General features: G+C 38.4%; 1 protein-coding gene across 1 annotated transcript in view; it reads right to left on the reverse strand.

Moving 5' to 3' along the window:
• The window catches only part of mgat4b (alpha-1,3-mannosyl-glycoprotein 4-beta-N-acetylglucosaminyltransferase B), a 151,030-nt gene that overhangs the window by 25,701 nt on the left and 97,829 nt on the right, over nt 1-27,500 (reverse strand). Inside the window, exons 7-8 of the mRNA XM_083561497.1 lie at nt 17,937-18,012; nt 12,338-12,452 (exon numbers count right to left, since the gene is read on the reverse strand). Of these exons, the coding sequence (XP_083417623.1) occupies nt 12,338-12,452; nt 17,937-18,012 (191 nt within the window). The remainder of the gene's footprint in view (nt 1-12,337; nt 12,453-17,936; nt 18,013-27,500) is intronic.

Genomic DNA, 27,500 nt, shown 5'->3' on the forward strand with positions numbered 1-27,500 from the left:
TGTTCCAATTTGTTGTTGTTCTGTTTACCACAGTGGATCATCCATCTGCATATCGCTGTGTCCTCCACATCTGCGTCTTTCAAACCAACCACCTGCATGTCTTACCTCACCATATCCATAAACCTCCTCCTTGGCCTTCCTCTTTTCCTGCTGCCTTCTGGCTTCATCTTAGCATTCTCCTACCCCCATGTCCTTCCCCTGCACATGACCAAACCACCTCAATCTAGACTCTCTCACCTTGTCTCCAAAATGTCCCACCTGCACAGTCATTCTAATAAACTCATAACTAATAAAGCCTGTCCATCCTCATCACTCCAAATGAAAATCTCAGCATCTTTAGCTCTGCTACCTTCAGCTCCACCTCCTGTCTTTTACTCAATGCCATGTCTCTAAACCATACAACATCGCAGGTCACACCACAGTCCTATAAACTTTCCCTTTCACTCTTGCAGATACCCTTCTATCACAGATGACTTCTGCCACTCTTCCCCACCCACTCCACCCTGCCTGCACTCTTTTCTTCACTTCTCTAACACACTCTCCATTACTTTGCACTGTTGACCCCCAGGTACTTATACTTAGGAGGAACATTTTCGAACTAATTAAGTTAATTGGCAACAGGCAACAAAACTGCACCACTGACATTTGGCAATGAAAGAAAGAAAAAAAAGAAAGAAAGAAACCTTGGATGCACATAATTGTATACGTCTCTGTGTATGTGGGAGCATTAAATATTCCTTAGATTTGAACTAAAAGACTCAAAACTGTTCCGGCATGACAGCGTCCCTGTGCTCAAAGCCATGTTAGATGAAAATATGGTTTACGTGGGTTAGAGTGGAAGATCTTGAGTGGCCTGCAATGAAGCTCTGACTTTAACCCTACTAAACATCTTTGGGACAAATTGAAAGGATTATTGCACCTCCTTACCTTACCTACATCATTACCTCACTTAATAACACCCTTGTGGCTGAATAAGCACAAATCTCCATAATCTTCCCAGAAGTGTGCAGGTTATTATAACAGCAAATGGGGATTAAATGTGAAATGGGATGTTTAAAAAAACACATACAAATCTTATGGTCCAATATGAACTTTTGTCCATATAGTCTATTAAAACTTAAATTTACATTAAAACAGTGGGGGAAAATTGCTTTCTGGGTCGTATATTGGTGTCACATGATATCACATGATTTCTTTTAACCATTAAAATATGCGAAAACACAAAACTACAGCAACTAAGACATGTGACATACCGAAACACTTGCTTTTCTGAATATTAGAGCAAGATCACCTGACATCACTGACCCTGAAAATCTGTGGAATCAGAAGTTACTGCAATGTAGATGTGACATATTAAAACGCTCATCTGGCTGAGGAGAATGGCTTTGCAGTGAAGCATGCCAATGTCAAATTTTGCACTTTTCGAGCACCACTCACATTTACTTCAACAAATTTAAATTTAAGTTATTGCTATTGTCATAATTCATAACCCGCCTTTCCTCGCAGCGTGTCAGCATATGAGAACCGAGTTATCGTCAGACTTCAGAGCGGTTGTCTGTTTCTCATTGACAGCATGGCTTGCTTTAGGATCCTCAGTTCTCAGTAGCAACTGTAAAAACATTCATAAAAATGCTCTTTATTCGTCCCATGTGCATTATATCTGACTGCCAGATCCTTCCCATGTGAATGTTATAAAAAAAACAAAAAAACCCCAGACTTTTTCTTTGAGTCCCGAGGGGATCCGGTTTCCGATGCACACTTCTGCCGCCGGAGTCCAAGCGCCTTCTCTCTCCAGGATGATTACATTTCCTCTTCTTTTCAGTTTCAATATGTAAATACACATCGTATTTTCTTTTCTTTGTTCGGATTAGTCTAAGCACTTACGCATTTGGCAAACGCTTGTGTTTTTATTGCTTTGGCGTTACCCAGAAGCTCTTTCCCTGCCAGCAAGTTTTCAATCCAAATATCTTCATAGAAAACCATAGAAACTAGAAAATCTCATCTTAGTCGTCTTTGTTTAGATTTTATATTCCAGTCACTTGTTCTAACGCAATGGTACTTGAGCGTCTCATGACCGTGTTATGACCACATTGCAGCTTTCAATAGGAACAACAAAAAAACGCAAGCACCACATTTTATTTGAAACCTAAACTTTTATCTCGACAGATCATATTAGATACACTACCTAGATCTCATTTTAATCAAATCTATTCGGTTTATAATTTTTATAAACTAATTAATAACCATGATAACTTTGATACTGGATGGCAGTAATCTCCTAGCTCCTAAACAGCACATATTAACTGTAAATAAAATGTCACTTTATTACTTTTTATAACACTTTATAGTAGTATTTGCTTGAAAGGTTAAATTAAGTAAATACACTATATGGACAAAAGTTTGGATTCCAGACCACAAGAGTTTCACATTTACAGCATTTGGCAGACGCAATCTGAGAAGTTGAGGGTTAAGGGCCTTGCTCTAGAGCCCACCTTTGGCAGCTTAGTGCTGGTGGGATTTAAACTCATGACCTTCTGATCAGAAGTCCAACATCTTAACCACTGAGCTACCACTACATTTAGTCCCCATTTCCTGTTATAATAACCCTCACTCTTCTGGGATTATGTTCCACCAGATTCCGAGGAATTGTGAGGAAATTTGTGCCACAAGGGTTTTAGTAAAGTCAGGTACTAATGTAGGTGAAGTGAGAAGGCCTGGGGGGCAGTCAGTGTTCCAATTAAGTCCATAGGTGTTCGGTAGTTTTGACAACAGAGCTCTGTAGAAACACTCAAGATCTTCCACTCTATCCCATGTAAAGTCATATCTTCATTGAGCTGCCTTTGTGTACAGGGGCATGGTCATACTGGAACAGGTTTGGGTCTCCTAGTTCAAGTCAATTCAACTGTGGGTGGTTCTGATTTGAACTATTTCTTTGTCATTCATTTTTTGCTAGTTGCCAGAAGAATTAACATCAATTTCGAACTGTACAGTTCTGGTAATATTATAGTAATTGACAGCACTACAGCATGATTTAAACTGTTTAAGATTCTCTCATCACACTCCTAAAACTCCAACGTATCCAATTAGCTGATCGGAAGATAAATCCCGGGAACATATTAAAGTTTACATAAATGAATGTATGACCGCCATAAAAGAAACTTTAATAGATCTTTTAAAGTATACATAGTGAGTAATCGATTCGACAATAGCCCCTGCTTTTAGTGGGGTCAATTTAATAGCTTCTCGCTCTCGCGCTGGCTTCTGTTCAAGGTCGTGTACATCCTACGCTGTGTTCGGAATAAATGTGCCTTTCACCTTCAACCAGCCGGAGATGATGCGGCTTGCTCGAACTAATTCAGGCAAACATTCACATGCACGCACACACACACACACACACACACACACACACACACACACAGAGTTAAATATTATATATATTATCTTGAGAAAGGTACAATCAAAGACCACATATACCCCTGACCTTCTCTCTGAGGTACTCTCTCTCTCTCTCTCTCTCTCTCTCTCTCTCTCTCTCTCTCTCTCACCCCCTCTTTCTCGCTCTCTCTTCTCAGTAATAATCATGTGCTTGACGCAGACTTGTTAATCTCACAACTCTGAAATGGGAAAATGACTTTTAATCCCCCTTTTCTAATATTTGTTTCTTCTCTTTGCTCTCGTTCTATTTGCTTTAGTGTGCTGATCTCAGTAATAAGATTAGAGACATCATCTGATGTTATGTAACCAGAGTGATAAAAGATTATAAGATTATGTGTACTTAAATCTCTCTCTGTCTCCCTCTCTGTCTCCCTCTCTGTCTCTGTCTCTGTCTCTGTCTCTCTCTCTCTCTCTCTCTCTCTCTCTCTCTCTCTCTCTCTCTCTCTCTCTCTCTCTCTCTCTCTCTCTCTCTCTCTACACAATGATGTTACCTGCTGTAAAACCAGACCCACTTACAAATACAGGGAAATAAAATCTAATTTTCTCCAACATAAAGCTTCAAAATGTCTCCTGATGTTAATGTAAGTAGGTGGGGCTAATCTAAGGTAAAGAGCATGTCACATTCGCCCCAAAAACAGACACCCTGGCATAACTTGAAAAGGCTCGCATTTTTACACGAAAACAACTAGCGAAATGATAGCTGACTAGCAAACCTGCATAGCCCTGTGGCTTTCAGAGGCAGCTGATCTCCTGGGATTTTCACATGCAACAGTCTGTAGATTTTACATACCGTGGTGTAAAAACAAAAAAAGTCACTAATAGGCAACAGTTCAACAGGAAGAAATTCCTCAGGGAAGATTGGCCAAACTGGTGCGAGCTAACAGGAGGGCTATGATCTGACGTCTGCTAAATACCGCAAATGTAAATGTAAATCTATGGTAGCGCAAATAAGCACTCCTTACAGCCATGGTGAACAGAAACGCATCTCTGAATGTAAAGCAAATGGAAACTCAAGGTGGACGAGCTACAACAGCAGCTCAAAATTGGTTTGAATCTTGCCAGTCAGGAGGCATACACACTCCAAATTCTAATTATTTTTGTCATATTCACTGGCTGAGCACAAAACACTTGCCTCCAAGAATGCATACTGCCCATATTGCCCCTAAACCTAATAGCAACATGGAAATGTGAAACATCAAATCAGATACTTGTTAATATGCAGTTCCTACAGTAACATCACTATCACAATATGTATGATATGCACTATATATGGAGAAAAGTATTGGAACACCTAACTTTTCCAACCATAAATGATTCTTCTCCAAACTTTTACCACAAAATATTTGGATGTAGTAGCATTACACAGTCCCTTCACTTGAACTAGGAGACCCAAACATGTTCAAGCATGACAATGCTCATGTGCTCAAAGCCAGCAAGAAATTATCGCTTTAAGATCTTGTGTGACCTGTGATTGATCTCTGATCTCAAACCCTATTAAAAACTTTGGGATGAATTGGAACACACCACAAAACTCCTCCCCATACATCAGTACTTGATTTGATTTAACACCCTTGTCCCTGAATGACCACAAATCTCCACAAGCACACTTCAAAAATCTAGTGGAAAATCTTCCTAAAAGACTGCAGGTTTTTGTGGAATAAGATTTTCACATGGTTTGGTGTCCACAAACCTTTGAATACATACAATGTAGTCTAATTATTGGCAAAACAATTTAGCTTTTTCCACAACTTTAGTAGTAGTTGGATTTTTTTTAGAACTATTTAGTAGTAGTTGCACTTTTTTTTTAGAGAACCTATTTTGTAGCTTGTAGCTATAACTATAGCATTATAATAATGGATAATAATAATGGAATAGCCAGAATAGAATAGCCTTTATTTGTCACATATACATTACAGCACAGTGAAATGTTGTTCTTCGCATATCCCAGCTTGCTTGGAAGCTGGGGTCAGAGCGCAGGGTCGGCCATAGTACGGCGCCCCTGGAGCACACAGAGGGTTAAGGGCCTTGCTCAAGGGCCCAAGAGTGGCAGCTTGGCAATACCGGGGCTTGAACCCCCGACCTTCCGATCAGTAATCCAGCGCCTTAACCACTGGAGCCACCACTCCATACATAACCCTACAGCATGATCACAGGAGGCCGTGAGAAAGCAGCCCTGGCTTCCGTAGAGGCACAGCGTCAGCACTGGGGGTTAAGTATAGAACAGACAGAATAAGAAAACGTCCCACTTGCTGTGAGAACCGGAGCATGGTCGCCGCAGGGCTCTCCATAAGTAATGCTAATATATCCGCTGGGACGAAATCCAGTCCCTCAGACAGAATTTGTGATGAAGGAGTTTTTGTGTGTGTGTGTGTGTGTGTGTGTGTGTGTGTGTGTGTGTGTGTGTGTATGGTTGTATAAGAGTGTGTGTAGTTCAGTCATGGCTGTCGACCCATCGCCATTCCAATTAACAGTGAGACGAGGCAGGCAGTCAGGAGGAGACGTGATTCTGCGTCATTCTGTCTGGCAGCAGGACGACGCTCTGCTAGCCGTGGTGTTAGTGAGCAGCTTTGCTAGCGACTATGCTAACTGACAGCACAGGAATCAGGAATCATCCATCGGGGTTTATTTGCTTTTCTGCTCTTAAAGAACTCTTTTCAGTATAATGAGATGACTCAAGAACAGATTTTAGCATTCATGACAGGTGACAGGAAGATATAATTAGAGATTTGAATGCTGCTACATGCCAGCTGGTGTGTGCACGAGTGTGTGTGTATTTGGGGAGGAAATAAATCAATTTTATGTTTCATTTTCAATACTGCACTGGGACAAGCTTACCAAAGGAGCTTAGAACTGAAAGCAGGAACGCAGAAAGTGCTTGGGTGTGAGTGTGTGAATACCAATACATGAGCATGTGGGGAAGGAAAAAAAAAATCAATTCATATCGAGCGCAATGCCAAAGCAAGTACTCTCATTGCCCCAGGCACTGTCCCACCACACCTTACCACCGCTACCTACCCACCCTTGTAATTTCTGTAGCAGTGTAAATATCTACTAAACATGATTTTGAGTTCGCGATCGAATTATTACATGAAAACGAGAATAGAATTACTGATATGCGCTTCACACCCCCGGAGTAGCCGGGTATTTTCTTCATCTAAGTCTCCATTATTAAAAAAAGCAAATCAGATGGAAAAAGAAATGTGGACTGAAAGCGGATCATATAGTATTTACTGCTGTTAGCAACACAAACTAAAAAACCTATTAACAAAAAGAAAGTATATAATACACACATTTACACCAACCAGGCATAACATTATAACCAGTAAGTGAAAAACACTAATTATATATCTGAATACATATTATTTGTTATATTAGGCAGCAAGTGAACATTTTAAGTGTTAGAAGCAGGAGAAATGGGCGAGCGTAAGGATTTGTGTGTTTGACAAGGGCTGAATTGTGATGGCTAGAAAAATGGGTCAGAGCCTCTCCAAAACCGCAGCTCTTGTGGACTGTTCCTGGTCTGCGGTGGTCAGTATCTATCAAAAGTGCTCCAACGAAGGAACAGTGGTGAGCCGGCGACATGGTCATGAGCAGCCAAGACTAATTGATGCACATGGGGAGTGAATATAATATATAATGTATAATGTAATGTACATTGGGTTTACATGAGATGAAGTGGAAGATCTTGACTGGCCTGCTATAAATCACTGACCTTCCACTGAAGTGGAAAAACACCCAAGGCTTCCTCATATCACCTACATCAATACCTGATTTTACTCAATCCCTTGTGGTGAATGAGCACAGATCTCCACAAGCACACTCCAAAATCTAATGGAACATCATCTCAGAAGAGTGGAGGGTTTTATAAGAGCAAATGAGGACTTAATGTGGAATGGGATGTTTATTACTTTTCTCCATATAGTGTATGTTCAACTGTTGCACTTGGACCAATTACCAATTGAGCGAGTAAAAGGAATCCAGGAAGTACAAAACCAGTTAGCATTCAACCTAAATCTAATTATTGTCAAGCAGGAAGCAAAACAACAACATAATCAGGAAGGTAGAGTCAATGTGAATGGAATGGTCAGGATAGCTATCAGATTTTTAAAGCTTGGTAAACACAGAGCGCATATTTTGCAATGTGAATGTATTTAAATACTGAGTGAGTGATTGCGGGCCAGGTGAGTACAATCAGTATTCTGATGAAGATGAATGTCCATGATGGTTGTGAGTTCAACAACGTTGACATAACAATTATGACAAGAATGTTAGCCTATCTGCATCTCTATCCTACAATCTTTCGCTCTGTTTCTGTTAATGTGATGGACAGTAACATAAATGATCCCTTTATCCAGTAAAGTTACAAAACTGCAGGGTTATTTTTAAGGTTTTTAGGTCTCTGTTGAAGACAAATTACCCAGTCATCTAGCCATCACAATTTAGCCCTTGACAAACTAAAGGCTAAATAAACACAAATCTCATCAGTGTACAATTGTGTGCATCCAAGTTTGTGGTAACAGTTTGGGAAAGAACCACATATGGTTGGAAAAGTCAGGTGTTCTGATAGTTTTCCATACAGTGTAACACTGTAACTATATCCATGGGCATTGCTGGATCATATCATATCAGAGCAGTAAACCAAAAAACTAAAACTAAAATAAAGTTGTGATGAGACTACAGGCCTTAGGCAAATGCTGTTTACCAGTCTCAAGACTCCAACTCTATCTGTGAGGAGCATCAAAAGTCATGGAAAATTTGTGGGAATCCACCGGAGGCGAACCTCCATGGAGCTTATGCATGTGCGATCAGAGCCAATACAAACCTCCCTTTTTATCTCGGCTCCCGAGACAAAGCTGTCATGTCGGAGCTGTTTATTTGACTTTAATCAGAGTTTAATCAACATTGACCATATGCTGGATTCGTTTTATTCCATGTCGACTCGAGAACGCAGACATTAGAGGAAGCAGGCCTGAGAAGTAATGCCTGGGCGTGCTGTAGACGCTATGCTGTCAATTAAACGTGGATGTTAATACTGTCCTTATGTTGATCAGAACCGACTCCATCAATGTGACAAATTAAGACCAACCATTCCTACTGATTATCAACTCCAAAAATCTTCAACTAGCAGTAGTGCAGCGGATCCTCTCAGTCATCCCGCAGATCAGTTATGCAAGCTAGTTAAGCTAATCCTGCCTCAAGTACTTTTAACATTAGCACAGGTTAGTTAGACATTGACCTACACTCCCTTTAATTACTTACCGTAAATTCCGGACTATAAAGCGCACCCATATATAAGCCACTGAATTTGACAAAGATTTTTATTTTGAACATAAATAAGCCGCACCTTTGTAAAAGTGTCTACACTGAAACTAATAAACTTTACACAGGCTTTAACGAAAGACAGTGTCTGTTACACGGGAAAAATATGTTGTGGCTCCTTTCAGAGCAGAGCGGCATTCTGGGAATAGGCTGCCGCCGCATTTTTTCCGGTATTACTGCATGTGTGCAAGGCCGAGGAATATGTCTTTATTATTTTCTGATGCTCATTTCTAAGTTTCTTTGACTAACCCGTAACGCTGTTGCCGAAAAAAATAAAAAAGCACAAGTTTTGGAAACTTGTCTGTGCTTATATGATTTCTGTTGCAACTGGAGTTAGCGAGCTCTCCCTTTACCCAGACTCAACGCGTTACAACGGCTTGTATCTAAACAGTAGCATACCAAGAAAGTCATTGTTCACTGTCTTCCTCCTTCCTTTCACAACTATTTCTCTCGGGAGTTTATATTTTGGCATCGTCGTGCGTTAAAAAAAAAGTTTTCTCCTGATGCCGTGCAGCTCAGAACACAGGTAAGGTCCGTTTTTTCGTTTTTCCGTCAGTATTTTGGCTTGAAGTTTGTGAAACCGGGAAAAACCCATAATTCATAAATAAGCCACTTCGTTGTTTAAGCCGCGGGGTTCAAAACGTGGGAAAAAGTAGCCGCTTATAGTCCGAAAAATAGGGTAGTTAAGCTAATCCTGCCTCAAGTACTTTTAACATTAGCACAGCTTAGTTAGACATTGAGCTACACTCCCTTTAATTAATGATCAAGTTTTTCTCCTCAGGATGAAACGCCCTGGGATCCTTTTCCCACCCAGCATGAAGAGATGCGAGTACTGTTAAATGCTTCTAGGCACTTTTTGGAATAGCGAGAGATTTGGTAAGTGCTCTGCCAGTTTAAGTGGAATCAGCAGTTCAGGAGAAAAGCATATAAGGCTCACGGTCTATTTTATGGGTCTGTCGAAGTACTGTTTATTCTCTTTCCCCGACGTAAGCCGAATTATTTTAGCTAGCGTTCACCTCTCGTTCAGCGTTCAGCAAAGACAGCTCCGAATAATGCAGCCGCAACAGAAAACTCACAAATGCTAGGTTAATACATTTTTTTTTGCTTTTCACCATACACACACACTCACACACACAGCACACCATGTGGGCTCTCAATCGATGCCATCCAAACGGTTTACAGCACCGGGAGATCCAGCATTGATCCATCTCATTACGATAATTAGCCATCATATCAAACAGAACACGCAATGGATCAATCAGTCCGACAGTCGATTCGTTAATGAAGGACGCACTTTAGTGGGTTCAGTCAGAAAAGCCCTGGGAATGCGAGTTTGATCAGTTTTTATTAAATTCCTGTGAGAGGCAGAGATGCTAGAATGATTCGGTACAAAAGGACTGGCCGAAGCTGCAGCGCTATGTTCATTAGTAACGATAAACACGAGATTAGCATGTTAGCTACTGATCCAATGAGATTTCTGACTGAAAACTTCTGTACTTCTGTTTCTGATGTTTTTTAAACATGCATTTTTGCTAATCTGTAAATTCATTTGAAATGTTGTTGTTATTATTATTATTAACAAGGCAAGAGTTGTGCAATAAGTGTAAAAATGGAGCATGATTGGAAGCATGATTATTATTAATATTCTGATTGATACCTGCACCTTACTGCCTACACACAATGACACACAGCACCTAAAAAGATACACACAACAGTAGGGGTCGACTGATTCTTCTTTTGGTGATTAATCAGCACCGATAGTTGATTGCTGGAACTATTCTTCTTCTATTCTTCTATTCTATCGGCATTCATACCAATAGTTTTTCCAGGTTGTGTCTATTGCTGGAGTGGCTGAGAAGGTTCACTGTCATTACCAGAGCGGCCTCTAGAGGCAAAACACTGACACCATGTGCTGTATGTTTTTACATGAGACACTGCACGCTAAATGGAGAGAGGTATCGGTAACATCCACTTTAAACACCTTAAATACCTTAAAAACTATATCTACAGCATCATAACACCACTGGTGTCACACACAGTGTCCATTTTACTTATGATTTCATTTTCTCCAATGCCCATTCACACTGACAGAGACAAGATAGAGCTGGAGTGCATTCATATTCAATGAGAGCTGATAAAAATGCGAGTGAGTTGGCATACAGCCATTTAGGGGAAGTGACTGTTAAAAATATTATACCTTATTTCCTTCTTCAGATATATTCATCTGTCCATGGATGCTTATTATGGAGACGAGCTTTCTGAGTTGAGAACCCTAGTGCATTATCGTCGCTGTTTATCCCACACAGCGATGGCAGAGTTTGCAAAGAACAAATAAGATTTGGTTTTTTTTTTACTCATTCGGAGATAAATAGTTTCTGGTACATTGGTGTTCACATCACGCAGAACCTGTCATGGTCCTGTCACTTTATCGCCCATGGTAAAGTAAGCCCGTCAGCAGCTTTACCACCTTAAAGGTCTTTAAACTGCTCTCGAATGTGCTGTGGAACTTTACACCTGCATCACAGAGAGCATGCTGACAGGAACCATCACAATCTGGTTTGAGAGCAGCACCGAGCAGGATAGATGGATCTCCTGAGAGTTTTCTGATGAGCTGAGCTGAGAGGATCGTCCAGGCTGAGCTCCCTGACCTGCAATCTATCCACAGAATGCGGTGCTGGACCAAGGCCATGAACATAGTGTTTGGACATCAGCCATCTGAACAAAGGACTTTTCTTTTTATTGAGGACAGAGAAGAGAAGCGTGTCTACTCCCTGAAGGCCAACACTGGGAGAATAAGGAGGAGCTTCTTCCCACAGGCCAATTGAGCCCTCAACCAGGACAACACCTCTAGGATTTGAGCTTGGACTCATTTGAGCAACACTCACTATCTCAGCATTATGTTAAACAGCATGTACTGGACCATCAGCTGCACACATCTGCCCTAATAGTCATCTACTATATACCATCTTTTTTGCATATTTTGCATTAAATTTTCTTCCAATTCCATTTGTGTAGAATCTAACTCTGCTCTGCCAGAATATTGTTATGGCCTGACACACTGTGGAAAAGTTACACTTAAACATAAAATGCGCATAGACTTTACGTGTACTGAGGACTCAATGCCTTAAAGCCCCAGAAGCATCCGTTCTCTTTAAACCTTGGCAATATTTTATTGTTTTGCGTTTTCAATACTTTGCACAAACTCTTTCCCCTCAGGATAAAATCAGGATAGGGTCTATACCACTATGCAGATTCAAACAGGACATATACAAAATTATCTAGAGTTATTTCTACCAGGCATTTGATAGAAATATAACATGAAATACAGCAGACTCTTTCCAGATGTGTGCACATACAGTGTGTATAAATACCTAAACTCCCCAGAGGTAGTCTGGTAATAATTACATTTACGCAAACTAGTCCAGGATGAAGAGAGCTATAAATATATAGATATACATAGAATTTTGCTGAACCTCAGAAACAATCAGAGTGTAACAATCAGAAAATACATTGCAAGCGAAGCCCATTTTCACAACATACGCCCTCTTAAACTTTAGCTCCACTGAGCTTGGCTCTGACTCACCGATGAAGCCCAGCTGGGAGAATTCGAGGATCATCCAATCCTCTGAAGGCTGCTGGAGAGCAAAGTTCTTCATAGTGGTGAAGTAATTTGGCCGAGCCACAATGTCGTCCTCTAGCTGAGAAACAGAAAGAAAGAAAACAGAACAAACGCATTATTCGAAATATCTCATGAAATACTCATGTTCACGCCTGCCTTTTGATTCCTAAACGCATGACGAATGATAATTGGAAGTCAGACCTTTCTGCCCAATAATAAAGCTGTTGAAACACAAGGCCTGTGAGAGACAATAATAGTCATAAAGGGCTCCGAATGTCTCACAGGAGAGATGAATGAGGCAGTAGAGGGATGAATAAAAGGACAAAAACAGGATGTTACCCCGATTTGCTGCCATCTTTGAACACAAGCCATATGTTTACTGCAGTCGTAAGCACCAGCTTATGGAGCAATTAACACTCTGTATGCAATAAATGCCAGATGGCAACCAGGGAAATCTAGTTTAGTCGGTGTCATTATGCATGTGCATCCTCAACAGTGTGACATCATAGTGTTAATTAATGTTTGAGATCCGTGTTTTGTCTCGGACTGACACCAGGAGTTTACAGGTAGCCCTGTGATGCAGTGTTTCCCAGGTTTCAGCTCAGGGAACCACAAAAGAGACCGTATTACACAAAGCAGTGTTATATGGGCTCGGTGTCTTTTAGGTAGTACTGGCATTTATCTTTACTTTGTATAATTTTAGGGATTGTGGTTCCTCATATTTTCTTTAATATTCATCAAAATCAAGCACTGTGCCATCAACAGGAACACATAAAGCTGTCTTCTGATTTAATGACCTGAAATATATAGTACATACAGCTCTAACAGTATATATTCCAAGTATTATTCTTTCAAAAACTCTACTGTACATGATTTCCTCTGTTTTTATTTCCTCCCATTAACTTGTTTTCCTATTTCTTTTTACCCATTTGATAGCTATATAGATATAATACGTTGACTCATATTTCTATTCTTATTTTTCTTTACTCTTTTTTTCTACAACTTTGAAAAACAGCACCTGTGCCACTGCAGTAACTACACAATCCATATGTTATTAATACAAACATTTCATGAATCTGCACGAGTTATTCAGAGATCTTTGTCAAATATAGAAATATATTAGGAATCATTATAAACAGCTTACTTAATGTTTGGTATATATTTGCATTATGTATATATGTCTTTTTTTTTTTTTACTTTCATGAATGTACAATTTCATAAAAAGTTGTTTTTCTTTGTTTTACTTTTACAAGCTCCTTTCCTTCATATTATACATCATATACATATTCTTCATATACATATACATATTCTCATGCTTGTTTTTCTCCACAGATTTTCCTCTATAAACTCCATTTTATATGATTACATCATGTTTCATGTATTCTCTTTCTTTTTTCCTCTCAGGTTTACTGATAATATTATATTTATATATGACATTATATATCACTATATTATATATCATTACTGTTCATGTTGCTTTTTACTAGTGTGTCGTCTGTGATTCGCTAAAAGATTAAGCCTTTAGCATTGAACATATTACGGCCTTGCCAAGTTTTCCTCTCCTCTCTTGCTTCATCGGAATTCACTTTATAAATATTTTTTTGTAAAAGTAGGCGAGTCATAAAAACATATCACTGGGTAAAGATACGGTAGCTTCACAGCAGGTTCACACAAGGACCAGAATGGGGTGTGCGAACATCTGCTCAGTGTAACATCTGAATCTCCAGATACCCGACTTCCTGTGGACAGGAAATAATTACCCTGGGTTTCAAAAATGCTCCAAATCCCTTTGTGTGTGTGTGTGTGTGTGTGTGTGTGTGTGTGTGTGTGTGTGTGTGTGTGTGTGTGTGTGTGTGTGTCAGCCAAATCATCTGCATACTATAAATATCATCCTTCATTTTATTAATATCAACACACCCGAGTCTGAATCAATCACAGATCAAAAACAGATCCTTGTATCCACAGTTAGAATTAAAAAGAGCTGTTTGTCATTTTTAAAGCTCACAACTGCCTCTGAGGCAAACTACGTTTGATAAGAAAAGATCAACGCTGTCTAAACAGCCCCAGCCCACTGTTAAAACGACATGTGCCTCATGTGTTGCACCTTCTAAAAAAGAGCAGAGATTAACATATTTGTACAAAATGAGGAGGAGGAGTTTGTTCCAGGGCCAGGAAAAAAGTACACAGACCAAAAATGGAATGGAACGGACTCACGAGGCTGAATACGATTTCATTTACATACTGTGAAAATGAGAACCACTAAAATACGCTATTTTTTGGAAATCCCATTTCACATTTAGTCCCCATTTGCTGTTGGAATAACCACTACTCTTCAGGGAAGATGTTCCACCAGATCTTGGAGTGCGCTTGTGGGGATTTGTGCTCATTTAGCCACAAGGGCATTAATAAAGTCAGGCACTGATGTAGGGGGAGGAGGCCTGGGGTCTAGTCAGTGTTTAATTAATCCCAAAGGTGTTCAATAGGGTTGAGGTCAGAGCTCTATAGCAGGACACTCAAGATCTTCCATTTCAATTCATGTAAGCCAAATCTTCATGGAGCAGACAGTGCACAGGGACAGGTTTGGATATTCTGACTTAAGCGAATGGAAAATGTAATGCTCCCACATCCAAAGACATCCAATACAATCCATCCAAGTTTTAATGGTTTTACGAATAACCACGTATGGCTAGAAATGTGTGTATACGTTTGTCCATATAGCGTAGGTAAACAGAAAGATGTTACTAAGCACTACCTAAGAAGATTTTAATTAGCTAACAATTTACAAAAAAAACTTTTTTTATGTACCTTAGCATGCTAGCTAGCCTTCTAGACAATTAAGTAGTTAAATAATAATACAAAAATGATACCTAGTTATTAATAAAGTCTCTAACTAAAACACCCTAAAATAATCAAAATAGTCTACTCTATGTGACCTAGGAACTATTGTAAGTACTTTTACTTTCCCCCATGTCAAAATCAATTGTGTGCCATGCAGCCAGGATAGCAAAAATCATTTAAAGGATTGTCACTAATATTTCCTCAATTAAAAGGAGAAGGAAACTAAGCTGAGTTGAGTAAATAAACTGCCCCTTTAAAATGTTTTAAGTAAATTTAAAAACTGAAACCCATCACATGGTCTCTGGCCTGCAAATCAATGATACAACAGTAAAACCCCATGTCAATGACTAGCATTTGCTGGATTTTGACTTGCTGCTTAGCCGCTAACTTTAACTACAGTTTTCAGTGTTAGCCTATCCTCACATTAGCAAAGCAACCTTATTACAGCAGGCAGTTTCAAAATACTTCATGCCTCAGTAGAGGTGATGTGAGACGTCTCGGTTTATACGAGTCTTTGCGTATTGAAGTGCTTCAAGTCACTTATCCATATTCAGAGACACACAGGTAGCTACAGAGTTAACTATGTTGTGTAGCATGAGAAGGTGCACTGCATAAATACAGCAAAATGAAACACAATATATGCAAATAATATATTAGGATTACAGCTATAGATTATTTTAGTAATCGAGTGTTCTACTGATTATTCCACCAATTAATAGTGTAATGGGATAAAAAGTACTTTTTCTTTATTATACATAAGTACTAAATAAGCAAGAGAAAATAAGACGGGTCTCATAAAAAAAAGTAATTTGTTTCCTTTTTAGGAAAATGCACATTTCTATTGCTAAAATTGCATACAAGAATATCTGTGAAAACTAAAACCCGTACAATTGCCATATTCTATTTAAAGGTAAATACAAATATATAAATAAAAAATTTCTCATAAATGAAAATATAAAAATCAATTTCAAATGACTTAAAAAAAAAGGGTGAACGCACTGTACAGTGTTTTCTTTATGTTTTAGTTTGAAATGATCCCAAACTTTCATTTTTTTATCTTTGGCCTGAATCTTCTCCTCGCCCATCCCTGTTTTCTCCCCGTTCTTCCATTTTTTATTCTGCAGCATCTTCTGTGATGTATGGTAACCCGTTTTCTGGCACATTTTTTTCTCGCAATTCTGACTGTATTTCACGCAATTCTAACTTTATTTCCCCCAATTGCAACTTTATTTCTTGCAATTGCAACGTTATTTCTCGCAATTGCAACTTTATTTCACGTAAACATCCAACATTTTCTTTTGCATTTACCGGTAACCATGTTGTCGGCCTTAAGTTTAAAGCTGTTGGTGTATGAATGAGGCTCTTCTTCTTCATCTGTCTTGTATCGTCTCCTTTAGAACTGATTGTTAGACTGTTAGATTGTTAGAGTTCTCTCCAGGGATCAGAGGCTTAGTTTGATACCAGCCAATTCTATTGATTGTAGCCATTTAATTTTTAATGTGTTAAACTTTCTGGAACTACAGAGGGGGTGACACTGGCTGATTGGCTAAAAACACATAATTGCGAGAAATAAATTTGTAATTGCGAGAAATAAATTCGAAATTCCAAGAAAAAACTAAGAATTGCGAGAAAAAAGTCTTAAATGTCCTGTGACAGAAAAGGGCTTCCAAAGTGTTTACCTGTCCAGAGTGTTTCAGAGTTTAGCAGGTGGTGTGTCAGTAATAATGGTCTGTAAGGAAACACAGTGCTCCATGTGTAGTTAAATGAAACAGACAATGCCTCGATGCATTTTTGTACTTAAATTACCATATATATTGCACTCTATATATATATATATATATATATATATATATATATATATATATATATATATATATATATATATATATATATATATATATATATATATATATAATGTATGTATTGGCACCTTTTCACTATTTCCACACCCCATTTATACATATTATAAACTCTGTTCATGGCATCCTGATAGTTTCCTTTTGTATCTACCTTTGATTATTATTATTATTATTATTATTATTATTATTGTTATCATTCTGTTACCAAGACAGGATTCCAAACTCCTTGCGTGTCGGAGTCCACTTGGCAATTAAACCCATTGTGATTCTGACTCTAAATTAATACTTAAGAGTATTAATGAAGTACAATTACTCAAGCATTGTCCAACCCTGGACATGGGACACACGCCCAAAGCAGCACTAATAGAACTATATTTCTCTAGGGACTGAGAGAAAAGTCTGCCATGTGACACAAAATAAAACTGCATCAATAAACAAGCTTCCCAAACTTGTGCATGCACACACAAACACACACACACATACACACGTACACACCAGCTGCTGCCTTCCTTTCGATGAAGAGGAGAGGGAGTTAGCTCTTCAGTGCCTATTTTGTTCAGCACATGTGCGGCACAGCACATTCAACACATCCATCTGTTCCGCTTCATATAATAACACTGCAGTTCAACTGCATTCAGCATGACCAAGCTCTCTGCTGACGCTTTGATGGCCCGCTTTACATCGTTTATATTTCGAAATCACAGTCATTTCCCTTTTTCTATCTTTTCTACCTTTTTGTTAAGCTTTAGAACCAAACCTGGGTCTTTTAAAGTAATTCACACACATGTGCACACAAGTACAAGCAAGAACACATATAAAGGAACCGGGGTGTGTAATAGGATCGGAGTGTAGGGAAAAAGGCTTACCTGCACATAGTAAGTGCCTTTGGATTGGGCATACATCATCAAGAAGCAGTAATCCAAGTTCTGCTTGGTTCGCCATCTGGAAGAGCAACATAGACCAGGCTTTGAAAAAAAAAAAGTGTGAGCCCAACATTGAAAACAGACACATGCAGCTCATGGATGAGCAGAACGAACAACTGAGTAGTTGACTACTATATATTTATTTTGTGTTTAGAGTTAGTAATTGAATATTCTGCTATGAATTGAGCCAAGATTCAAATAAATTAAACACATTCAGGATTCTTTCTAAAGGTTTACACAAGCATGCAATACACAGACAGACAGACAGACAGACAGACAGACAGACAGACAGACAGACAGACAGACAGACAGACAGACAGACAGACAGACAGACAGACAGACAGATAGATAGATAGATAGATAGATAGATAGATAGATAGATAGATAGATAGATAGATGTTTCACACACATTTCCTTAAAATGTTTTTGTAAAAATGACTACTTGCACTTTACTGTAGATATACAGTATTGGGACTCTTGACCTTTCCAGCCATATGTGGTTCTTTCCCAAACTTTCTTCCCACACACTTGTATATGAGCCTCTGGATGCAGAGGCATTAGATTTTCCCTTTACTTGAACTACAAGACCCAAACCTGATCCAGATATGAAAAAGCCCCTGTGCACAAGCCTGTTTACATGTACAGTATATATGGCTTACATGGCTTGGAGAGAAAGATATTGAATGGCCTGCTATAGACCAATGACATCAACCCTACTAATCACCTTTGGGATTCATTTTAACAGTACCTGATTTTACTAAAGCCATTGTGACTGAATGATAATATATCTACACAAGCACACTCCGAAATCTAGTTCGGAGTGAATAAATGTTTTTATAACAACAAAAATAAATGTTGAATGAGGAGTTCAAAAAGCACATGAATCTTATAGTCAGATAGTTGTTTTGTGCACAAGAGCATTGTGGAACAAGTTTGCTGAAGGACCATACATGGATAGAAAAATTAAATACTTTTGTCATATTATGTATGTCTAGGAATTGTAAACGAATGCACTGAAGAAAGAGTCATATAATACAGGAAATTAGAAGAAACAGAAAATAAAAAAATATTCCTTATAAATGTAGTAGAAACTATTATTATTAGTGAAAAAATATAATAATAATGAAGTAATTACATGTGAAATCACATTTCTGAGTAGAAACACTCGTTTGTATTGTCAGTTCCCGGGAAGCAGTCAGTAAGACAGGTGCACTGAATTGAGCGGTGAGGTAACGGGCCACAGTTGAGTCAAGCGGAGACACATGAAGTTAAATCAAATGTGAGAGTTGATTGGGCGACAAAGCGTTCACATCTGCACACATTCACCAGCAATCACGCATTTATAGCAAGACAAGCTCTCCGGGGAGGGTATCAATCAGTCAGCATACTGTGCAAAGCTGGGCATTGATTCAGAAACACATCCACCAAACCACACACACATACAAACACACACCAATATAGTACCTACAAATCTGAATCTAACAGATGGCTAAACCTATGCACATGGACACATTAGAAAATGTACACTCGCCAATTCTGCTTATTTTCCTCTAATGTAATTTTAAATATTACCAGTCGAATTTGTTTGTCTGTAAGTGACACAAAATGACACATTTTCAAAAGCACGACTTATCTAAAGTCAGATTTCCTTGTGTACCATTTAGGGTTTTTTGGTACTTGATTACATGTGCCTAAGATAGGTATATGCCAATAGCATTAGCATTACAGCTATCAAACACAACAGCTACTATTAGGCCTGAAAAATATAAAGGATAGTCTTTTTTTAACTCATCAAACACAAAATACTAAATCACAAAGTCATAAAGTGTTTAGATTTGTTGAGGTAATAAATAATTCAGATGTTTTTATTAAGCTTGTTGAGCTCTCGTACCCTTTTAAACAGAAAACATGCACAGTGAGAAGGATAAGCTGAACAAGCATTTATTGTACAGTACATATATATCCTCAGGATTTCTGGGTACGTTTTCTCTGGCATTCTTCTTCTTTACTATTAATGCATTAATACTGGATACTTTATTTTAGTGTGATGTATTAGAGTTACATTAACTTCTCAGACAGGGGCACTGAACCTAATACTGATTTCTTGCCTCGAGACATTAGCACACAAGACAAATGAGCGGAAAAGTCCGAGGTCAGAATTGTGCATGACTGAACCGAGACACGCCTCCTGAACAACTTCTGAATAGTGATTGAGTCTGTATGTAGCTATGCTTGACCATGAATATATACAATACACTATATAGATTAAAGTATTGAGACACTTGACTTTTCCAGCTATATGTGTTTCTTCCTCGAACTGCTACCACAAACTTGGGGGCACACAATTGTATATGAGCCTCTGGTATAAAATTTTCCATTTAATTAAACCTGTTCCAGCATACCACAAAGTAAGCTCAGTATCAAGATATCTTTTACATGGGTTGAAGTGAAAAATCTTGAGTTGCCTCAACCCTATTGAACACCTTTAGAATTAATTAAAACGCCCACTGCAACCCAGTCCTCCTGGCAGCAGCAAATGTGGGCTGAATGTTGTGTGGTGTTTTAAAAAAGCACATTCAAAATGGTGTTATGGTCTGTGTGTGTTCAGTTTCAGAATTAATTTCTCAATACAAATACTTAACACAACTCTAAATATAGCCTGTGTGTACATCTACTAGGATTGACTTATTTAAGAAATGACATTTCAATAGTAATATGTAGGGCTGAAACAATTCCTCGAGTAACTCGAGTAATTCAAATACAAAAAAAGACATCGAGGCAAACTATTAATCCATTTAACTCCACACGGAGCACTGTGTTTCCCCACGGATCATTATGTCTCATTTATAAAAGTGCACAACCTTTACGTGAAAAGTGGCGTACGCAAGTTTCCAGCCCCGTTTGTGAGTACGGCATTTTCCAAGCAAAGGTTGTGCGCAGTACCTGTGTCATCAATTCCCCTTCTTTCCTTCTGTGTTTTTTCACGTTGGCTGAGTTTACTTCCAGGTGCGCACTTTCTCCTGTCAGGTTTGTTTTTTTAACCATCGCAACCTTTGGTGGGAAGTGACGTATGCACTCTTTGAGTCTTGTTTTGTGCGTAACGCCATGTTAATGAATCAGACCCCTGAACAGGTAACACAAAAAATGCTTCCGAATGAAAAATGGAGGAGGAGAGAAGGAGAGAAAACGGACAGAAAACAGCGAGGGGCGAGAAAAGGATTCAGGCCAAAGAACACAAAAGAAATTTTGCAAAGTTTGGGAACATTTCAAACTAAAACATAAAGAAAACTCTGTACAGTGTGTATATCTTTTTTTTAAAGAAATTTCAAATAGATTTTTATATTTTATATATTTAATTGTATTTAGATTTTGATGTTATATGGCAATTAAATGCACTAAATAGGTGTAGTTTTCACACGTATTCTTGTATGCAATTTCAGCAATAAAAATGTATTTTTTTCTGAAGAGGAAACAAATTACTTGTTCATTTTAAGAGCCCTTTCTCTTGTATATTTAGTATTGCTCTTTAATGAAGAAAAAGGACTTCTTATCTCATTAATCGATGGACTAATCGATAGAATACTCTATTACTAAAATAATCGATAGCTATATACTGGTATACTGCTATAGACAGAGCAAACACTGGGCCTCCTTTATCAATCTTTTTATAAAGTCGAGTTTGTGAATGCAAAAATGAGCAAAAAATATATGGCACATTTACAAAAGTTTCAGAAAAGTGATGATTTATTGGGGGGAGTGGTGGCTGCAGCGGTTAAGGCGCTGGGTTACCGATCGGAAGGTCGGGGGCTCAAGCCCCGGTATCGCCAAGCTGCCACTCTTGGGCCCTTGAGCAAGGCCCTTAACCCTCTATGCTCCAGGGGACCCTTACGAGAAAAATAAACCAAGGACCATGACGTCGGAGTGACATGGGGCCGCCTTCCGTGGGCTCACCACCTGCGTAAGGGACTGGTGCTGAGAGGATTGGGCAACAGTCAAAGGCGGGGGCCTTGACAGCCCGATCCCTGGACACGGAGAAGTGTCTGGGGAATCTGCTTAGACTGCTGCCCCCGCGACCCGAATTACGGATAAGCGGGAGAAGATGAAATGAAATGAATGATTTATTGTAGTTTTATTGTCTACATTCTTTGCACCTGCAAATTCCCAGGCACATATTAGGCACCTCTGATTTTCATTTGGCAACACTCACAAAATTCCATAATACACGAAGCACATACAGGTTGAAACTCTCAAGTAAACTGCATATGAGACTATCGGGCGAAATCGCTCACTCCATTTTTAATACCATGTTAGAAAAGCGGAAGGGCATGTGTCCATAGGAAGCTAATTATTTGAAGCACCCTAGAGAGTACGCAAGCCTTCCTCCCATTTATACAACGCCAATCTTAATTAAATATGACAAGTCTGGATTTTTCTGGATATCGGCTTGAGTCGTTTTTTTTTCTTACTGAATATTTCTTTATTTAATGCAATAGACAGAAAGACAGATAAATAGATACTACCAAAGGGAAATTTTTATGTTTTAGCAGCCAAGCAAAAAGATATAGAAGAATATGCATTAAATATAATATATATAATATTATATTAAAGTTTCATTAAATTTGTTTGGTGTGTGTTTTTTTACATGCTATATAAAGCAAGACATGCTTCATATAAAATTAGTTACTATTTACAGTGAATATGATCTAAAGAAAACCAGTCAAAGTTAGTTAATAGTTTTATAGTAACTATTAGACATTATTTATTATTTAAAAAAATTTCGAAAATGATCACAGCTACATGCAAACATTCCTTCAGCAGCCTATAAATTTTTCTCTCTTGAAGCTTAAACAACAAAAAAAAATCTTGTCACATGAAACCACACCACAATCATCAGCCCTGAAAACTTTCCTGTTGTTGAAAAAATTACTGATTATTACAAAAAATCACTAAAAGTGGAGGAATTTCATTCCAATTTTTCTTTCTTTATACAACAAGTAATTTATATAACATTTATGATATAAAAGAATCATAAATCCAAATCGTAAGGCAAAAACTGTAGTCAATATAGAAGAGAGGGCAAAAACAAAAAATACAAAAACTAGAAACATTTTGGAAACTGGAAATCCAAAACGTAAGTCTAGGAACAAGTGACTGACAGTCTTACTTAATTTGCGATGAGATGGTTAGAGGAAGTCTCCTTTATAGTGTGTGGGTGTTTGTGTGAGTAACTGAGAACATCTGAACTCAAATTGGCGGTTCAGACAGAGGAAGTGTGTATCGACCATACTGGGAGGCTGTGGGGGTTGCTGGCTGCTGAGTCCCCAGGTAACTGCTACTTGACAGTAGGATACTACCTTTTTTGTCAATTTTTTCTGAAACATCTGGTGATTATGCTCATAAAAAACGATTTATATATGAAACTCTTTATATATTTCTTGATAAATGCAGTGCATTAGCAGTAGCACTAGAATAGTTCATGAACTGCATACTTTACTTCAAAACATCATTTGCATTTCTTTATTTAAACCCCTCCAAAACACAGTTAAGGAGAATCCCAAATGACTCCCTGCTCACTATGACTACAGAGGAAATGGCATTATAGCATTGCCTAGCCTATGTATTGAACTACTGCATAAAGCCAATGGAATATCAGATTAGCGTCACAAGTTTTAAAAGTCCATTGTAAAAATTGTAAGTGACCAAATGTAGTGAACCATATATTATTATTATTTTTTCAATACACACAGAGAGATAGAGAGACACCAGTATAATAATAAAGTCACAGATTCTTACTTGACTATGACAGGTTTTTGTTTATGCTGCTGGAGACGTTCGGATTCTGACTCGAGCTCTCATGTGGGTGTTTTTTTTTTTGTTTGGTTTTTTAGGGATAACTGTAAACTAGTATGGTTTGGAGAACTCCTTTTTCAGGAAGAAGTATTGCATGAGCTGTCTGGTCTGTCTGGGAAACATCATGGTGTCATTTTACAAAGGAAATTATGCCATGAAAAAATTCTTATATCTGGTTGGGTTTGGGAACAGCAGCTCAGGCAGAGAGTAGTGCTGGCTATAATTTGCCAAAGTTTGAAAGGTGGACAGTCTGAATAATCTTAACTATGTAGTAAAAAGTGTTCAAAATTATTTAATAGAGATGATATTTCATACATTCAATATAATAACGAAATTTACGAAAGCAATTTCTCAGTGTTCAGTGATCTGGAATAGTCAGTCTGTTTTCCGCCACAGGAAAGTGTCCAGGTCTGAGGATTGTACGTTGTGGCTTCTTGGGGAACTTGGTGCATGATGCATTTTGTTTTATTATTTTCTAAAGAGAAGCTAGTGAGAACGTGTGAGAACGTCTGTTTGTAATTTTTGCCATGTCCACGATTGTTCCGTATCAGTGAACCTGAATACTGGTTGTCCCCAAGTTACAATGATTCGATTTTCGAAAGATAAAATTTTGCATCCTGGGACGCTGCCAGGATGTACACATCTCTCGCCTTGTGAGGTGCCTTACTCTCGGCAGTGGTCGATACATTTCAGTTGTGTTTTTGGTGTTTTAAAGCCCCATTTTAGCCTTAGTCACGCTCCATTTTATTAGCCTCACCAGACACTGAAACAGAGCACACTGTTTAGTCTCATCAGTTTTCAGGTGTGCTTCTTACCGCTCGTTTCATCAGGCTCTGCCCTCCACTCACGAACGGGTGACTGCTGTCACATACATATATACTGTATACTTCAGTGGCCCCAACCCCCAGGCCATGGACCGGCACTGGTCCATGGGCCAATTGGTACCAGGCCGCACAGAAAGAATACATAACTGACTATATTTCTGTTTTATTTATTATCTGATTCTAAACGATGTTTTATTTTGGAAAATTACCGGATTCTCTACATTCTACCACATCTGTCTATGACTCACTCTTGATGCATGTCAAGATGCCTCGGTCACATGTCTTACCTCCATCCGCTACCTTCTTAAAGGTGCTGCTCCGGCCGCTAACACATAATACATTACTGCTAAATTCAAACCCCCAAGCAAGCAAAATGAAAAAAAAAAACAACACAGTGGATTCACGTTTATTATTATATTTAGAAAATACCAGTGTTTATTACGGTCGTATCGTTTTATTTTGTTGTATTTATTCATCATATCTTAACGACCAGTCCGTGAAAATATTGTCTGACATTATGGTCCATGGCGCCAGGTTGGGGAATGCTGGTATAGTTTATACATTACAGTACTTTAAATTGCTTGGTTTTGCCAAATTATGTACTGTAAATTGTTCAATTATTAAGTACTACCCTATACTGATCACCATTCTTTTAGACTCATGGGTAGGCAAGGCCATGTCTCAACTTACAATAGTTTCAAGTTCGATGGGGTCATTGTAACACATCTCCTTCATAAGTTTTGGACCACCTGTAACTGATGTAATACAAAATTTGTCTTTCGTTAAAACAGAATAGTTGACAAATTGCTATGATGTTAGCAATAAAACACGTTGAATTTGATTTGATTTTTTTGATTTGTGTACAGCAACTAATTTTTCCAAGCAGGAACTCCTTTGTTTTGATTTGTCTTCATATTAAAAATTGCATAAATTCTCTTAAGTATAGTGTGGTGTTACTAATGGAAATCTGTGGTGGGTTGCTGAAGAGCTTGTGACAATTCTTCTTTAATAAAAAATAATCACGTTTTATTCATAAATGCCTTTCAGGCTTCTCAAGGGCATTAAACAGATACTTCTTCTGCCTCTAAAAGTCGGCCTTGATGATATTTTCCGCAGAAACCTGGTTCATTATTTTTTATTTTTTTATTTCTGTGTAATGTTAAATAGATACATAGTTGGAAATCTTTTTCCTTCCCAAATCAGACACTCTTTACATCATGTAGTCTGTGACAATAAACAATGATTGCTCTAATTCTGACACCAGTGCTGGTGTCACTGTTACACTTCTTGCTCACTAGGAAATTGATCTGGTCACTCCAAACCTTTGTAACCAATATGGACCATCTTGAATTTGAGGTTTGTAACTTAAAATAAGAAAAAATAACAAAAAAAGAAAAACCTTCTAGCAAGCAAAAAATAAATACATAAATACATTTTTATATTACTGCAGATTACTATAACAAATATAGACTATATAAGCAAATGTTTGTGGACACCTGTCCATCACAATCATAAGTACCTTTCTATATTTAGTCCCCATTTGCTGTTATAAAAACCTCCATTCTTCTGAGAGTGAAGGGAAGTGTCGCTAAGGAGATTTGCTCAATCCAGACAAGTATGGTCAGATACAGGTCCTACCTTGGGTTTTTAGCTTTGTAGTTAAGGCATTGGACTTTGGATCTAAAGATCATGAGTTCAAATCCCAGCCACACCAGCTGCCACTCCTGCGCCCATAAGCAATGCCCTCAACCCCATTGTTGCTCAGTTCTATGACTGAGATAAATGTAAGTTGTTCTGAAAAAGGGCATGTGTCAAATGCCAGTAATGTAAATGTACTGATGTTGGGTGTGGAAGCCTGGCACGTAGTCAACGTTCCAGTTCACCCCAAAGGTTTTCAGTTAGGTTGAGGTCAGGGCTCTGTACAGGACACTTGAGTTTGTCCTTGGCAAACCATGTCTCAATGGAGCTTGTGCATAGGCGCACTGCCATGCTGGAACAGATGTGGATCTCTAAATTTTATTAACTGAAATCTACACAATTATACATAAAGCAATTGAAAATGTCCACAAACTTCTAGCTATATATTGTATTACTTAAATATACTGTATTCATTAGCCTGATCATTTAATTCCAAACCAAGATACAACTCGAGTGTTTTTTACTTTCCTACCTGCTTTAAATGAAGCTACGAAGAAGAACCAAATGTGATCAATACAGAAAGTGGAATCAAACTCAATAGCTTACAGGTAGCACATAGTCCTTAGGCAGCGCAAAGCAAAAAAAGAAAAAAATAATACACCGTGTGCTTATGTACAATGGATTCTCTCCCTTCTTGCTGATTTGCTATTGATCCATCTGTCTGCTTGTTGGCTGATTGATTGGTGCTGCCTAGCCAATCACAGATTGATTTGCTCATCGTGCACTCTTGACGGAATTCGCTGGCTTTGTGTGTGTGTGTGTGTGTGTGTGTGTGTGTGTGTGTGTGTGTGTGTGTGTGAAAAAGAGAGAGATCTAGAAACATGGGTCTGTATTTGGTCATTTTCAAAATGTGAATAAAGAAGTATGAGAAAGAAGAAATCTTTCAGGTATTGTCTGGGAGAAATCATAAATATGAGATATGAGTGAACATGTACACCTGACCATTCTAAATCCTTTCCAAGTCCACACGTATTAACATACTGTAAAGTTGCCCCCAGCTGTTGTAATAACTTCTGGGAAGGTTTTCCACTGCATGTAGGTTTTTAGTGCTTATTCAAGTAAAATACCATTAATTAAGGTAAATAGGGAAGGGCAGAGTGTCCAGATACTTTTGGACAAACAATGTAGGCAGTAC

This window comes from Silurus aristotelis (assembly GCF_946808225.1).
Source record: "Silurus aristotelis genome assembly, chromosome: 14".
Taxonomy (NCBI): Eukaryota; Metazoa; Chordata; class Actinopteri; order Siluriformes; family Siluridae; genus Silurus; species Silurus aristotelis.